This window comes from Rhipicephalus microplus, chromosome 10 (genome assembly GCF_043290135.1).
Source record: "Rhipicephalus microplus isolate Deutch F79 chromosome 10, USDA_Rmic, whole genome shotgun sequence".
In the NCBI taxonomy this organism is placed as follows: domain Eukaryota; kingdom Metazoa; phylum Arthropoda; class Arachnida; order Ixodida; family Ixodidae; genus Rhipicephalus; species Rhipicephalus microplus.
In genome coordinates, this window is record NC_134709.1 from 85,842,950 (window position 1) to 85,860,726 (window position 17,777).

Below are 17,777 nucleotides of genomic sequence, written 5' to 3' on the forward strand. Positions count from 1 at the left end.
ACGATGACGTCACGTTAGCGCCGAAGAGTAGCATGTTGACCTTATTAACCTGCGACATGTTCGATGAATTCAACAACTATTATAGTATTGCAGAGGAAAATATGCCGCTGCTGTTCAAACAAAACATCTGCATAGCCCGATGCCTTGTTCGGTTCGAGAAATGCTCTCGAGTTTTGCTGACCAACTTCAGCATTGAGTTTCAGCACCGACCCCAGAGCACGCGCCTACAGAACTACTTCATTATCCTGCTCAGAGGCTGGCCACTATAGTTGCCAGCCTACCTTGCGTCAATGTTTCGAATAGTATCTTTCACATATAATTAAGGAGAATTAGAAATATATAGCATTACCCAATTGACATGCACACTATGCTTAAGCACTGGAGATAGGCATGAGTGTGAGAATTTTTTTTCGGTCAAGTAAAAAGTAACTAAGTAAACAGTATCTAAGCAGCGTTGCAGGGCCATCTTAAGTTCAACTCAAAATGCAACACTCTGAGTCTGATTCTCCATTCGCTGCGGCACGGAAAACCAGTACGACGCCATTTGGTCTCAGTGTGGTCGCCAAGGCTGAACGTCAACTCCTACAGGCACGGATTCAAGACTGACGAGAAAAGGTCAGAATTTCAGAGAACCAAGCCTTCTTTGCTCGTCACCTTGAGTGTCACTTGCCAAACAAGTTCGCAAGCATACAGCTGCATGCTAATTTTCAAGCAAGTATTTGCACACGACAGGATGAACTGGCGCACGAAAACAAGATTCATAGGCTTCAAGTTCAGCAAGGCGGCGTTCAACGCAAAGCAGCGAAATGCATGGTTTTAACTGTGTATTCGTACCAACTGGACAAAGTTGAACTTTCAGTCCTTAGCCTCGGGCTCCATTTCAACACAGGAGCATCAACGGACAAAAAGAAATTTGTATGTGGTGTAGAGAACACCGTCAGTAATGTTGACTCCGCTCAGCGTGATGAAGCCCGCACACGCGTGGTGTCCGTTCTTTCAAGACTGCGGGCACCCCGATCGTCATTCTTATCTTCAGAGGACCGTCAAGCGGTCAGGAAGCTTTGTGGCAACCGTAAGTTCGCGATCCTTGCCGCCGATAAGTAAAGCGCAACTGTTCTGTTGGACAGAACCGACTACTTGCGGAAGATGTTGACGCTGTTACAGGATACGACCACGTACATGCCTCTCGACCGTGATCCAACACCCAAGGTGCAAAAAGACTTCCAGAGACTCCTGGCGGATGTCTTCCGTGTGGTTCCCCCTGAAGGCAAGTCACTGTACGTCACCTTACTTTGTCACAACAGTTCAGCACCGGCTTTGTACGGCCTGCCCAAGGTGCACAAGTCGGGCGCTCCCATGCGCCCCATTGTGGATTTTACACGGTCACCGCTGCACAACCTATCAGTATTTCTGCATTGTGTCATTTCACCCTTTGAAGGACACCATGGCACCCAAATCTGGAACTCATACGACTTAATGCACGAAGTCTGTGACATCGTCCTCGATGAAAATGATATTTTAGTGTCCTTTGACGTGAAATCACTTTTTACCAGTGTGCCCGTCGAAGTGACTGTGGATGTGTGCAGGGCAGCTCTGGAATCAGATGCAGATCTAGCTGAAAGATCGCCAGTGGACGTACCGAACTTAGTTCGGCTTTTACGGTTACGTTAGTCGAATGCGTATTTTACTTTCAAAAACAAGTTGTATAAACAGATCCACGGTACGGCTATTGGTGCTTATATATCAGTGATCGCTGCTAATTTTACTATGGAAGCGAATGAAAGTCGAGCCCTCTCCTCATTCAGTCCAGCTCCGAAAGTGTTTTTCCGCTATGTGGATGAGGTTTTTTGCATAATTCCCCAAGAGGCGGTGGAAAGGTCCCATCTCCTTGATATGCTCATTGCAAGAAAAGGGCCCACTTTGTCATTTGGTGTGCTCAGGAAGACGACCCACACAGGTCGTTACTTGCATTTTTATAGCATGCAGCCCGCTTCTCACAAAACAGCCGTGGTTTCTACACTTATACGACACGCGCAGAAAATGTGCACAAGCAAAAAAGACAACGCAGCCGACGTACGCTTGTTGCGGCGTGCATTTTCGAAATGTGGCTATCCGAATTCCTTTCTGAACGCTGTCGAACGACCACATGCACGTCCATAATTGCCCTGTGCTGCATCTGGTGAAAGGCATGTGGGAATACCTTATAATCCCTCCATAAGCGAAGCCCTCGGCCGTATTTTGCATTTCTATGGCGTCCATGTGGCACATGTTCCGGACCAAAGCTACGACAATCGCTTGTAAATGTGAAAGACAGATTAGCGAAAGTGAAGTTCCCTGGTGGGGTGTACGCTGTCCCGTGAGCAGATTGTGACGATCTGTATATCGGTGAAAGTGGTGACTTTAAACGGCACCTAAACAGCACATTTACGTAGTTAAGAAAGGAAACGTTAAATCCAGTGCTTTGGCCGAGCATGCGTCAGGTGGTGACACAATCGATTGGGGGAAGGCACGTGTTCTCTTTAGAGAAAAAGGACTGTCAATGCGTCTTTACCTTGAGTAACCCGTGATTACAAACCACTCCGCGCACTTTAAATAGGAATGATGGTGATCTGCCGTCAGTATACATGCGCGATGCCAGCGTGATATATTGAAACATACATAAGGTGAACTGCTTTGCACATGTTTTAATTTCACTGTGAACAAGGCTTCCGTATTGGAGCCGAAACGTCTTCTTTGTGTTTTTTCAACTTTTACTTTGGTCGGCGAAGTGCCTCCAGGTGGTTTACCTTCAACCAAGTGACTAAGTTTGAGTAGCAGCAAAATTTTGTTTGCAGAACGATGCTCGTTCGAAGTAATACAATACATTACGTATGATGTCTCACTACACTTAGTGCCTATAGGACAGCATAACAAAATTTTAAGCCAGAAAAAGTATAGTTAGTTAATGCCAACACGCACATCTATCCTTCGAGATCGCATCGTGGCCGCGCGTATATTTTGAAAGCTCCTTACTATATCCCAGCTTAACTCAAGGTTTCACGGCTCAGCACAAACTGACAACAGTGAAGCCGCCTTTACTACACACTGATGTAGTCAAGTTGTGCATATTCGTTCGTTTCAAATGCTTCGAAACCTCGAATACACTAAACTTTCGTTAAGAAGAATTCACTGTAATGTTCATTTGAATATTCTAAGCGTTCGAACATTCGCCCACCCATGAAATTAAATATTAGCACTATATGGAGTATTTTGTACGTTATACAGTGCAAACATCCTTTCAGATTCGACTTTAGGAGGTGGTAAATGAGGTGACCGGAAGTTTCGCTTGGCACAGCGCTTGCAGTCTCGAAACCGTCTGTATACTAGTTAACTATAATCATGGAACTGCGGGCCAACCCTCTCTAAACCTGTTTGTTTAAAAAAATAACAACATGTGTACGGGGTGAATGATGGAGAGTGGGGCCAAGCATCCGTCCGTTCATTCGTTCTTGCTTCTCTCCGTACATGCGCCCGTCTGTGTGACTGTCCGTGCGTCCATCCGCCAGGAGTGTCCGTACTAACCAAAACAACCCATGGATATCAAGAGAAATCATTCACCTTCATCGCAGGCTTAAGCGTGCCAAACGGCGCCACTCCCCTCCCAGCAAGTTAACCGCATTGAAAACTCTTCTTGCCTCCAAGCTTTCTGATGCAAAGGCTAAATATTTCTCGCAAACCCTTCCAAGTTTTATAAAAAGCTGTCCAGAGAAGTTCTGGCGTTACTTAGGTGATCGTCCTAAAGACGTCCAAGAGATATCAATTAGCGGTTCTGTTACCGATGACTCGGTCGCTATCGCTAACCATTTTAACCAATATTTTCACTCCGTTTTCTCTCCAATCCAAGATAGTACACCGTACAACATGCCTCTCCCAAATCTGTCCTCAGAATTTATAATCGTTGAGGGTGTTATTAACATGTTACTCAACCTAAAAATTAGATCTTCCGTTGGCCCCGACAACATACCCAATGCCTTCTTGCACCGATACGCTGAGCCACTAGGGCATATTCTTACCCACCTCTTTAGGTTATCATTTGACCGTACCGAAATTCCTGACGACTGGCGCATGGCCTGTGTCGTACCAATCTTCAAAAAAGGGGACCGCCTCTTTGCAAACAATTACCGCCCTATCTCCCTGACTTCTAGCATCTGTAAACTCTTCGAACATGCAGTATCAGATTTTATTGTCTCGTTTTTAGAAGCCAACAATATTCTAACGCCTTGTCAGCACGGGTTCAGAAGACGCTTATCTACGCTTACCCAGTTAGTAACCACTATTCATGAACTTGCGTCTTCACTCGATAAGGCTGAACAAATCGACGTCATTTTTTTATATTTCAGCAAAGCATTCGACCGCGTTCCTCACAGTAAACTAATCCTAAAGCTTAAAAAATTGGCTTACCAATACACTCATAAAATGGATCCAGTGCTATCTGTCTAACCGCAAGCAGTTTGTTAAAATCAGTAGCTGTTTTTCCGATACTCTCCCTGTAACTTCCGGTGTTCCTCAGGGCAGCGTGCTGGGATCCGTACTCTTTTTAATTTATATCAATGATATTTCTGACGTTATCGACGCATCGTCGATTGGTTTAAAGTTGTTTGCGGACGACTGTGTACTCTTTAAACGAATTTCATCCTCAAGTGACCAAAGTAACCTGCAATGTAACCTCTTGATGCTGTCTCTGAATGGTGTGAAAAACGGTCCATGGAACTGAACTGTGACAAATCTGTATTGCTCCACGTAACTAACAAAAAAATGCATTCACCTCCTCCTACAGGCTCAATAACCACACGCTGAAACAAGTACACGAATATAAATATCTAGGAGTTACTATAACAAGCCGACTAACGTGGTCCAGTCACATTAACAAAATTTGCCCATCGGCTTCCGGAAAACACGGGTTCCTCAGGCACAAACTAAAAGCCGCTCCTCCACGTGTTAAATTGCTAGCTTATAATTCCATTGTTAGGCCGCAACTCGAGTACGCAAGCGCAGCATGGGACCCATTCCTTAAAAAAGACATTCACAAATTAGAAATGGTGCAAAGAAAGGCAGTCCGGTTCATCTTTAACAGCTATCATAGCCGAGCTTCTCCATCGCTTCTCATGGAAAACAACAATATAATGACCCTGGAACACAGTAGGCAGGTTGCGCGTCTAAGATTTCTGTTTTTGCTTAATTCCCAACAATTCAATATTAATCGAGGACTTTATATTCAGCCCCGCTTATCTCGTTCAACTCGAAGCACCCATGAGCACAATCTAACTCCAATTTCTGCACGCACTAATCTTTTTAAGCACTCCTTCTTTCCCCGCACAATCGAGCAGTGGAATAGATTGCCTGTTGATGTGTTTTCGGCGCGTGATGTGTCGAATTTTGAAAAGCGTGTACTTTCTGCAATATTTTAAACATTCACTGTGCCGCTATGTTTCTTTGTGTACTGTTTTTTTTTACATTTGTTGGACTGTTTTCAGAATTGTGTACCAATTTACCATGCGGATTGATGCTTTCTATGTAATTAATCCCTGCCCACCTGCTTGGTCTTCGGACTGCAGTATGTCTTAAATAAATAAATAAGTACGTGCGTGCGTCTGTTCGTGCGTCCGCACGTCTATCCATGCGTCCGTCCCTGCGTTCGACATGCATCCGCCCCTGCGTCCCTCCGCGCGTCCATCCATCCGTGCAGCCATCCACGTGTCCGTCCATGCATCTGTCTGTGTGTCCGTTTGTACATCTAGTCAACACTCCAAGTACGACCATCTCGCATTTTTCATCACATATGCGTCCATGTGTATGACCGTCTGTGCGTCCATCTACCCATCCGTGCGTGCGTCTATTCGTGCGTCCGCACGTCCATCGGTGCGTCCGTGTTGCGTTCGTCCATGCATCCGCCCCTGCGTCCGTCCGTGCGGCCATCCGTCCGTGCAGCCATTCGTGCGTACGTCCATGTATTTCTCTGTGTATCCGGTCGCCCATCTAGTAAACACTTCAAGTACCACCATCTCGCATCTTTTCATCATATATTCTGCATGTAGAAGCACCGCCATCCAGCGGACATTCCAAGGACTAAACGAGAGGTTGCACACGCACACTTTCTTGCGGCTTGCGCTTCTTGTCTACTTCCCATGTTTAACCACCTTGAGCTCATGGTATATACTAGTTCACTGTATTCATGGCACTGCGCCCAAACGCTCGGCAAATCATTCTAAAACGAAGGAGGTTACGCCCAGCGAGTATAACCTATAGCAACCCCTTCTTGTCAGATATTGTTCAATGCAAATGCCAGTGGCTGTTAATTGGCAATGAGAGAGGAGAATTCGGCTTTTAGGTAAAGCGCACGCTGCGAATTTTTTATTGTTCAACAACGCACAGGAAAAATCTCCCACCGGCACCACCTTACATGTCAAAGCGTAAGACTGGTTACGCACTACGACGAGGGACGTACGGTGGCCGCTTTAAGGTGCTTCGCCCCTAAAAGACTTCCTTTTACTCCTGTCCGAAATTCCAGCCAGAAACGACAGTAACCGCCTCGTGCGCGTCGCACGCCGTAAAACGCCAGGCCAGCGCAGAAGGCGCAGCAAAGTCACAGCGAAAGCTAGAACGGCGACCATTCAGAGCGTTTTCAAAGCCCTCATTGGGTAATTGCTGCAAGCACACTTGCTTGATGCTTACTACGGCATTAATACTGAAAATTTTAGGGTAGTAGGCCGACATTGGCTATGCTGTTTTTCGTCAACCTTCTGAAAAGCGTGGTATCCGATAAGCTATTGCGAGAAATTCTGGGCCACTTGTTCATTAACTGACTGACAACAATGAGAAATTATGCCTGAAGTGGGTATGTTCCACAGTTTATAGCTGAACAAAAAAAATAGACAGCATATCCATGAAGTGAATGATGGAGAATGGGGCAAAGCATTCGTCCGTCCATTCGTTCTTGGTTCCGTCTGTACATGCATCCGTCTGTGTGACCATCCATACGTGCATCCACCCGTCCGTGCGTGCGTCTGTTCGTGCGTCCGTCCCTGCGTTCGTCCATGCATCCGCCCCTGCGTCCGTTCATGCGTATATCCATGCTTATGTTTGTGTGTCCGTTCGTCTATATATTCAACACTCCAAGTACAACCATGCGAATCTTTTCATTATATATTCCTCTTATAAAAGCACCGCCTTCCAGCGGACATTCTAAGGACTAAACGAGAGGTGGCACACGCACACTTTCTTGCAGCTTGCGCTTCTTGTCTACTTCCCATATTTAACCACCTTGAGTTCATGGTATATACTAGTTCACTGTATTCATGGCACTGCGGCCAAACGCTCGCTAAACCTTTTTAAAATCAAGGAGGTTACGCCCAGCGAGTATAACGTAGCAACCCTTTCTTGTCAGATTGTGCTCAATGTATATGCCTATGGCTGCTAATGGGGATTGCGGCGTGCGCGTTAACTAAAAGCTGAATGCTCCGGTCTCTTATTCCTCATTAGCAGACATTGGAATGTACATTGAGCACTATTTTTTATTGTTCAAGAACGCATGGAAGAAATCTCTCACCGACACTACCTTGGAGGTCAAAGCGTTATACTTGTTACATAATACAACGGCTACGAGGGATGAACGGGTGCCGCTATAAGGAGCTTCGCCCCTAAAAAACATTGATTCCTAACCCACATCAGAGGATGGATCTCGGTTTGGCGAATCTACACGGGGCTTTTTGGATGTTCCGGAGGTGGTGACATCACTTCCACTGCTTGAGCTACCAGGCTTGGTGCGACGCTGAGAGTTTGTGGCTCTAGACAACTTGTCGGGAGAACACGTATTTTCAAGAGACAAAGATACCGATCGCCAGGCTTGCGAAAATCTGTCACTCCTTAATTTTCGTGATGGTGACTGGCTCCTACGATGTCTGTATGTCTTGTCGGACGCTTCTTCTTGGGCCTGTACAGCGTGTGTGCGAAGCGTTTTATGTTTCTTTGAAGACGTGGTCTTTACTTCTTTCGTGGGCGTCGTCTTCACGCTGCCTTTCAGGCCCACAGGTGTCCGTTCATGGAGCTCGTCACTTGCACTTGTTGCCTCGGACGTCGGAGCAATTCTCCCGGTTGGCCAGCGCCCGAGATGCTTGGGACGCTTCCTCCAGCGGTGATGCGTTCGAGGATTCTTTGTTTTCCGTGGCTTTAAGTTTCTCTAATGAAGACGTAGCAGACGCACTCAGTGGCTCCACAGCACTGCTGGGCTCCTCTGGTGACGTTGTGGGAGATGACAACGCTGTGGTGTCCTCAGTCAGCGCAGAAACGTCGTTGTCACTCGTTGTGCATGGCGACGCGGCATCAACGCTGCTGCCGTCTTCTGTCTTGGCGTCATGAAATACTGTGTCGGTTGCGCTGTCTTCATCTCGATAATCTGGAATTTCTGTTGCCGTAGCTCGGTTTTGCTTTGCAAAACTTCTATGTCCCAAGAGGTTCCAATTTGGGTTGTTCTCTTCGAAGCAGACTCTCCAAGTTCTGGGAATTCTTTCAGTGACTGTGAGGTGCTCTGCGCTGCGTCTGCGTATGACTTGGAACGGAAGCAATCTTTCGTCGCGTGATCCCCATTACAGCGCTTACACTTGGACACACAATCCTCAGATGTATGGCCGAAGGTGCCACATTATTGACAGAGGGGTGTTGCGCAGGTAGCCGCAACATGACCTTCTCTGCTGCAGCGTGCGCACACTCTGCAATGCTCTAGCATCAAGCGGTGACCTTGAATCGATAGGAAGTTAGGGGCGGGCTTGGTCATCTCGATTCGGACGATGCGGGTACTAGTGTACGTTGATTGACGCCTTTGCAAGGTAGAAATGTGCACGTTAAAGAACCCCCGGTAGTCAAAATTTCCGGAGCCCTCCACTACGGCGTCTCTCATAATCATATGGTGGTTTTGGGACGTTAAACCCTACAAATCAATCAATCAAGGTAACAAATGTGATACCCTTCACTTTCCGTATGGCTGCAGAGCTGAAATAACTGCATCATCTGACACGTACGGCGGGAGGCGAAACACACTCAGTTGTACGCTTGGCACCCGACTGCTTCAACTTGTAGTAACTTGAATCCTTGGTTTACCATCAACTTGGTTGCTTGTGCAGCTGACCGAGCCGCAACTAGGAACTTGAAAGCTCCGAGGTGTTTAAGGAAGATCACCCTTTCACTCCCCATGACGTCTTCGAGGCCATCAATTATATCATTGACAAACGCCGTACCCTCCGGGACCATTAAGTTGAAGCAGTGCTCCTTGAGGGGGAGTGCCGCAGGCCTTGACGCCATCCTCGATGGTCCCTGCAGGGGCCGACGATGATGGGATCAGGCCTCAAAAAAAATCTGGTTGGCAAAGTCGCGAGTGGACACCCGGCCGCAAAGCCACCGGAACGCTGACCGCGTTGAAGACTGTACGCCGAAGCTCCTTATAGCGGCACCCGTTCGGCCCTCGTAGTCGTAGTAGTAGTCGTAGTACGTAACCAGTCTTACATTTGGACCTCCAAGGTGGTGCCGGTGAGAGATTTCTTCTGTGCGTTTTTGAACAATAAAAAAATCGCAGCGTGCACGTTAACTAAAAGCCGAAATCTCCTGTCTCTCATTCCCCCTTAGCAGCCATCGGCATGCATTACATTGGCATGTACATCTATCTATCTATCTATCTATCTATCTATCTATCTATCTATCCAATTACGTCTGGGTACTCTCGTTATCCACTTCTTAACTTAGCATGAACCAAAATTAGTATTGGAAAGCACGCTTTTTTTAAATAGTATGACGCGCGGCCCTAGACATGAAAAAATTGTGCAGATATTCTACGTATATGTATACCTCGGATTCGACGTTATGCGAAGCATGCGGAGGGAAGCTGGCCGTGTCGCAATTTTTTATTGAGCAACACATCATGAAATGACACTAATTATATGTACAAATCTTGCATGCACAGACATATGTTGAAGAGTTTCAGATGTTTATATAACCCGTTGTTTGCACTTGCGCCACGATGCCAGCTGGAACATGCGTATTAGCAACACCAGAAGCTGATATGAAGTGCTGATGCTCGCGAAGATGCTCGCCCTGGACATTGCACCATAAGCCAACCGCAGAGCATGGCAACTAACCACAAATAACGTTAACGCGGCATGACGGCTGTATCGAAGTAGTATATATGTAATGTTTCTAAAAATTGGGCAGGTAGCACTGCAACCACTAATGACGTATCACGAACATTAGCGTCTGTTTGAAAAGTACTTCCGAGACCTGGCATAGCTCTAGGGTAAAATGCTTCATTGCCATGCAATAAATGACAACTGTCCCTCGGCTGGTTTCAAGGAAGACTCAACAGAACAGTGCAGTATTGTGAGCTTGGAGCCCATGATATTTTTCAATTATATTTTAAAGCATAATTAGGTTCACGTGTAAAACAATAAATTGAAAACATACATTTAAAATAAAATAAAATGGCTTCCTTGGTGAGATGTCGGTCACCATTTGTGATTTTTCTGGACTTCCGCCGCTAAATGAAGGTATTCCTGGATTTACAAACGCAGCGTCATATCAGGTCGTAAAAATTCGGTCAGTGTGGAATCAGAAAATGTCTTTATTTTTACTTCTGCCTTTCTTTCAAGTCGGTACTTGTGAACCCACGTTCGATCCAATATCCGGAAATCTCAGTGCATGAAATTAGGATCCACTCAGAAATATTTTCGCAAACTACATTGCTTTTGCCCGCCTTAAGCTTTTTCTTTGTGGATCTCATCTCCGCCGAAATGCCGCAACAGAAGCGCCGATCGCAGAGAGGATCCTTGAAAGTATTGGTTACATTTCCGAGGGGCTAGGGGAAATTTAGCGTGAAGTCCTCACTTGAAGATGCCAGGACCTAAAGTGTCAGATTATGAAGGGGACAAAGAGAAAGAGAGAATACACTTCAATGTAACAAAAGCAGGTTGTAACGTGGGGCGAGACGTGAGATGTCGTGAACGCGGCCGCAGGGGCCGTGCCGGAACCACCATCCCATTTCTAGGGCCGCAGCACACCAGCAGCGGCTGTACTTCTGTCGCTTCCGTAGCACCAGTAGCGAAAGCGCTAGGCATGAAGTGAGCGAAAGGTTGGTAAATGATGGTCAAGATTATGAATAGCGATGATGATGAAACTCCTGGCCACAGTGGCTCTCCGGGCTTATCAATAGCTAGGAGTCTCCAGCTCGCTTTCCAGGAACAGGTTGGCAAGTCACGTCTTCCACGATCATAGTCGTGTTGGTTGTGCATTTCCAGTACGAACTGCAAGTTTGAACAGTAGGAACTGGGCAGTGATCGATGAACGCTTGATGCCACGTCCCGAAGAAAAGGAAGCTGTTATCCTGGGCCGCGAGCGTGCTTGCCCTCGTGCCCTGCCTCGACGCGGCATGTGGGCGAGTGCCAGCAAATCCGAAGGTCCATCATCATCATCATCATCTAGCTGGCATCATTCGTCAGCCCGATCTCTCGATGTCTTGCCCGAGTTACATGTCCCTGCTTCCGCTCAAATAGTTCCACGTATGCAGTTCGAACTTGGCTTCCAGCACCATCAAAGCTCCCGAAGCACCGCCTGGCTACCACGCGACTCGGGACACGTCAACCCTTGCAGCTGCGAAGTACCTGAGGTCGTGGACGAAGATAAAGCCGAAGTCGCTGTTGCCGTTCTTTTCACGCATGCAAGTCGCCATCTTACAGGGCGCAAGAAAACTTTTCAGAACTCTCGAATCTCTTGACGTACTGGCCTGGTTACGCCTTCGGGTGAAGTCAACCATAGAGGTACCACAGGTCAGGGAAAAGGAGAAAGTCGAAGTCGTCGTCATCTTTCGGCCCCAGGAGTGGGGCAGCATGTCTTCGACCTTGTCAAGTACTCAATCTCTGTTACGTGGTCACAACCTTTTTGGAGACGTTATACCTCGATGGATCGCACGTTGTAAATGAGGTGGAGGAAGTTCCAGTCAAAGTCGTTGTCGACGCCTTACGGTTCCACGCGAGACACTCGCCGTCGTCGTCCAGTACGTCATCAAACTTTCCGGGACACTTCGAGCTTCTCACGACGCAGCTACACGAAGCCTATCAATATGAGGGTCAGTACGAAACCGCCAGACACGCGAAACAACCAGCCGCCGTTGCCCGGACATCTCGTCGTGGTGAGCTTTCCGACGAGTCCAGGAAGAACACCAGGCGACATGTGCGTTGTCCAGCTGCTACCATCATGGGACCCCTCGCAGCCTGGGGACATCTGGAAAAGCTCGACGGGCGCGTCCAAAGTCTTCCTTGGCTATGAAGAGGTCGCCTCTGGACAGAAGTCAGAGCCTTGGACTCTCACCATTTCCGGCGACGTCGTCGAGAAGGCTCGAGCGCCTCTGGTTCGAGAGGAAGATCCTTGATACTGCAGTGAGCGTCCTGGAAAGGAGGACCTGCTGGTTCTTCATCTCAGGTTCACCCAGCGACGTGGAAAACGCGTGTCTACCTATTTTTCGCACTGGCAGCCATGGTGACTACGAAGAAACCATAATTTTTTCGTGCCCTCTACCAAGGACTTGAGGACGAATGCAGCGTACGCGGCTGGAGCAAAGTCCCATTGGCCGCGTCGTTATCGCTTGCGCTCTCTGGCGATAGTCACATACCTCAGTTAGCAGAGCCACCGCATGCTGAGGGAATTGAACTCGTAGGATGCCACAATGCCCTTCGGTCACAACAAGTCGACAGTTGGTTTTATTTGTTTTTTATTTCTCGCATTCGCTAAATAAATATGTTACTATGTCGATATTGTCGTCGTCTTTTGTAGATGCATACCGTGCTGCCACCTATGTTCTGCGAAATCGCTGGTGGCGCCATCGGTGTAATGACCTGGATTGGGACGAAGCTCTTAAACACTTAGCAAAGCCTTCTCAATTGACAGCATCGCTTTGTCCCCGGAGGACACTTTAGCCATCCCGCTAGAAAACGGCCGTGCGAATAATATTGGCTATCTAAAACTACCCTACAATTCCTACTGTTAAGGCGATTACGAACTGCCCACTACGCTGCAATTTTTGCTTTTGCGAATGTGCGAATTACTATCAGCGCGTCCGTAAGGGAACACGCGAACCTACGCTGCTGCTCACTTTGTTCACAATTTTGCGGACGATGTTACTAAGTCCGCCTGAGAGTTCTGTAAGAGGCGGGCCGTCGGAACGACCGCTTTTTGCGCAATTCTCATGTCGGGACGCCTGGCGTGATTCCACAGGTAATATTCTGACCAGCAATATCACACTCGTTAAGGAGGCTCCTCCCCCTAATTATTATAGCATTTTCCCCCTCCCCACAAGCAGTTTCTAGCAATGGTGCGGCTCTTTAGTAGGACACATTCTTACCACGCAGATGGCCTGGGGTCCACTCAAACCGAAAAAGAATATTCTTTTTCTATTTTCATTCTTTCTAGATTTTCCGCACGCGAACAACGGTTATTTTTTGTTCGCAACCATTGACGCTGGCGCTGACACCGGACAACCTGCCAAACGATGCTGCCGCGTTACAACAACAACAAAAAACGCAGGGTATTTTAGCCATTTCGCGCATAAAAGATCGCAGTAAGAAGCACACATGTACGAGCTTAATGGCACTCGTCAGCGTGCACTCCTTCCTTCGTCCTGATTTCTCTTGCGCAGAGTGGCTCTAGGACGGATTAGTTCCAAATATGGATTGGCTAGCAGTTATTATTCAGTATAGCAAAAAGAGATGAAAGTACCGTTTCGTTTTGTCGCACTGGGGGACACTGGTTCACACCGAGAAGAACTTAAGAAAAAATTTTTTTTGAATCTACCTTGGCTCACACGTTTGAGTGTGAATAGCCACACGCTTGATTATGAGATGAAGTGATTGAAAAAGGAGAACTGAAGCAATACTGGACATGAAAATATGTGTAAGGCGTGAAAACATCGACGTTTAAAGGAAGACATGAACTGGCAAACTGGGCTATTGGCGCGTGCCTGGAACGCTCGAACACGCAAGTAGCTGGTCGTGCTTGCTCTGGGGTTTTGGCCTAAGTTTGTGTAGTGGCTGAGGTTTCTTTGTCTTTATTAGGTGTTACTATAGTGCTTTTACAGCTAAGTAAGCGCTTTTAGCGCTAGAAAGATCACTTAGATGCAGTTTTCTTCACCTGGATCAGGGGCTTGCCTCTGGTCTGCATCACTTCCGCCACAGGAAATACCAGTGGATCAGTTTCTACGCAACGGCATTCCGGCAGTTCCTGTGGCCCTCGTCCCTAGCAATGACGGCTTCATTCGGATGAAGAATCCGAAAGTGATCCAGGCGGAGCTTAGAGCGGCGATGTCTCACTTTCACAGCATCACAGAGGTCCGCCAGTTTGGCAGAGGTGGTATTCTATGTTTTTCATCTGATCAGCTCTGTGTCCAAGACATATTGAAGTGCTCGAGTTTCGCGACCAATCCGGTGAGCGCCTTTATTTCCCCGCATCTGGCATGTGTGAAAGGTATTGTTCGCGGTGCCGATGTTAACTTGACCCCGGCTGAGGTATTAGAGATGTTTGCCGTGACTGGTGCTATTTCGTTTATAGGTGTGCATGACTAGTAGACAAGCAGAAGACGCCGACTGAGTCGGTAATTGTAACCTTTGCTGGAGCGAATCTCCCAAGCGAAATCAAGGCATGGTCACTAATATACAGAGTGAAACCGCTATCACCGCGACCACTCCAGTGTACGAAGTGCTGGCGATACGGTCACACTATTAAAGGATGCAGGTCAGAACTCAGATGCCGAGTGTGTGGTGACAACCACGAAACAAATTACTGCAAAGCTAAAGAAGAGAAATGTTGTCTCTGCAACGAACAACACTGTGCAGATAATCCTGATTGTTGTGCAAAGGCTCGAGAAATGCAAATTCTTGAAATTATAGGGCGTAGGCGCTGTTCTCAACGAGAAGCCCTAGCGGAAATACAGACTAGAACTCAGGCGTATGCCAGTGTTGCAGCACGACATCTCTCGGAAATAAATGTGTCGATTTCCCTGAATATAGCGGAGGCCATAGAAAAGGCTCTAGAAAAAGCCATGGAACGACTGACTTCTAACCTTTGCGATTCTCTATCTCAAATTTTGGCTAACCAGATGACTCGCATATTTGGTACAACGGGAGAGTCAGGCCTAGTATCCCAACAAGTTGAGAGTTCACGACCAATAGCTGACGGTGAATCTGAAACTGCGCCATCGTATTATCCGCCCGCAGGAGCCTCTGCAATAGGCGTCCACAGCCAAAATGAGGAATTTGAAACCGCACCATCGTATTCTCCATCTACAGCACTCTCTGCAGTAGATATACAAAGTGTAAGTGAGGACAAAGCTGCATATACAATAGATTCCGATGACATGGATTTGGACCCTAGGTCCCTGAAGAGATCTAGATCCCCTGTGTCAAGGAAAACTAACTCACCGAAACAAACAAAGAACAAAAAGTATCTGAAAGAAAAGGAGAGGTTTTCAAAGAGGGATTTCTTGAAAGAAAGCATTCTAGAGAAAGCTATAGCGGAAGCAGCTCTTTCGAAACCATAGGGTCGCTTAAGTTTCTCCATTGGAATTGCCGATCAATCCATTCTGCATCTACGGATTTGGTATACTTGACTTCTAAATTCGCTCCTGATATTATAGCATTACAAGAGACATGGCTATCTGTACATAATTTGTTCCATTTAAATAACTTCCAATCTTTTCGACTAGACCGTCCATCGAGAGGTGGGGGTCTAGCTCTCTTTATTAATAATAGAATTAGTATGAAAGTCAAATGCTCATACAAACATATGTCACCAGAATGCGAAATTTTGGCAGTAGACATTACACTGCCCAACTGCACTCCTTTCACTTTAGTTAATATGTATTTTCCGGATGGAGTTCAAGACACACAAAGTTTGGATCTAGCTACCAAATCGTGGTGCAAAGACAAAGTTTTAGTTGGATACTTTAATTCCCACCACACGAGTTGGGGTTTTAGAACTGATCTTAGTGGGAAACGCTTGTGGGAGTGGACAATGGCTAATGACCTGACGTGCCTCAACGTCAGAACCCCCACATTTATTCGTAATCACTCCAGGTCGGCCTTAGATTTAAGTTTTGTCAGTTCAGCCATTACTACTTCTTCTTGGAAAGCGCTGGACTGTGGCACCAACAGTGACCACTTACCGATAAGTTTTGAAATTTCTTGTCCAATAATTCCATCTTGTTCAAATGTAAGAGTATTTGTAAATTACACTAAATTTAGGAATGACCTGAAGTCAGCATTGTCTTTTCACTCGGAAGAGAGCAATGATAAAAAAGCACTGAAAATAAACGCAGTCATTAAAAGATCCTACAAAAGAGCCGAATTTACTGTTGAATTCACAAAAAGAGTATATAGCCGTTGGTGGAATGATGAATGTACAAGAGAGCACCGAAGACGTCAGGCAGCTTGGAAGCAGCTCTTACATAATCAATCCCCCCAAAACTGGGCCGATTATAAACTCATTGCTGCGGGCTTTAAAAGAACGGTAGCTCAAGCTAAACAAGAATATGACAGAAGACATTATGAATACCTGTCGAAGCCTAAACATACGAAAGCACTGTTCCGATATATGAGAGCTCGGAAAATCTTGCCATCACCAGTTAATGTAGCTTGTGATAATCTGTCGGCACAAGAAATTACCACTACCTTAGAGGAAATCGGTAAAGTTCTGGAAAGCAGATTCACTTCAGTAGTGCCAAACAACTGGCACAAGTCTACGACAAAGTCTGACTTTGAAGAAGTGACACAGACTGAAGTATCCAACGTGATTAAACATTTACCCTGTGCATCTCCTGGCCCAGATGGAATCACAGTACCCATGATTAAAATTCTGTTCAATTTATCGCCTCGAGACGTCGCCAATGATATTAACTACTCCTTAAAAAACTCATGGGTGCCGCAGGATTGGAGGATAGCAAAGGTGATTCCTATACTAAAAAATCCGGGTGGAGGATTAACAGTCGATAATATCAGACCAATCTCTCTAACATCTAACATGGTCAAACTAGTAGAAAGGGTCCTACATAGCCGAGTAAGTATCTGGATGGCAGACAATTTAGTAATAAAACCGAACCAAATCGGCTTTCGTAGTGATTTCTCTATTTGGTGTGCCCATGCTGATTTAGAGAGCCGAATACAGCTCGCGCGTAAAAGATGGCAATACGCTGCTTTAGTAACGCTTGACATAGCCAAGGCGTATGACAGTGTGGAGCACTTCATATTGTTAAATACGCTAGAGAGATTGAACTTCCCACAATATTTTATTGAGTGGGTGGCAGAATTCTTAAAATCAAGAGAATTCTACTGCGTCAAGGACGGATGTTCCTCATCTAGATTTAAACAAACGCGCGGACTTCCCCAAGGAGCAGTCTTATCTCCAATATTATTTAATGCTTTAATGAGCACAATTCCAACAGATCAAGAAGTTACTGTCTACATTTATGCTGATGACATCGCACTCTTTGCTGCTGACTATGGTATTTACTCACTACAACTTAAATTACAAAGATATATTAACATGGTAGAAATTTGGTTGCAGTCGATTTCGTTATCGTTAAATGTCAACAAAAGCGCGCTCATGGCGTTCCCGCTTGCAGAACCAATTTCAATTTCAATTCTCTATAAACAGGAACCCATCCAGCAAGTAGACTCTATAAAATATTTGGGAATCATTTATAATGACAAACTTAA

General features: G+C 46.3%; 1 protein-coding gene across 1 annotated transcript; it reads left to right on the forward strand.

The window, feature by feature from the left end:
* The first annotated feature begins 1,146 nt into the window (after nucleotides 1–1,146).
* Nucleotides 1,147–1,671, forward strand: LOC142774316 (uncharacterized). The gene has a single exon (XM_075874711.1). It carries the CDS (start codon nucleotides 1,147–1,149, stop codon nucleotides 1,669–1,671), a length of 525 nt encoding a protein of 174 aa, XP_075730826.1.
* Nucleotides 1,672–17,777: the final 16,106 nt, after the last annotated feature.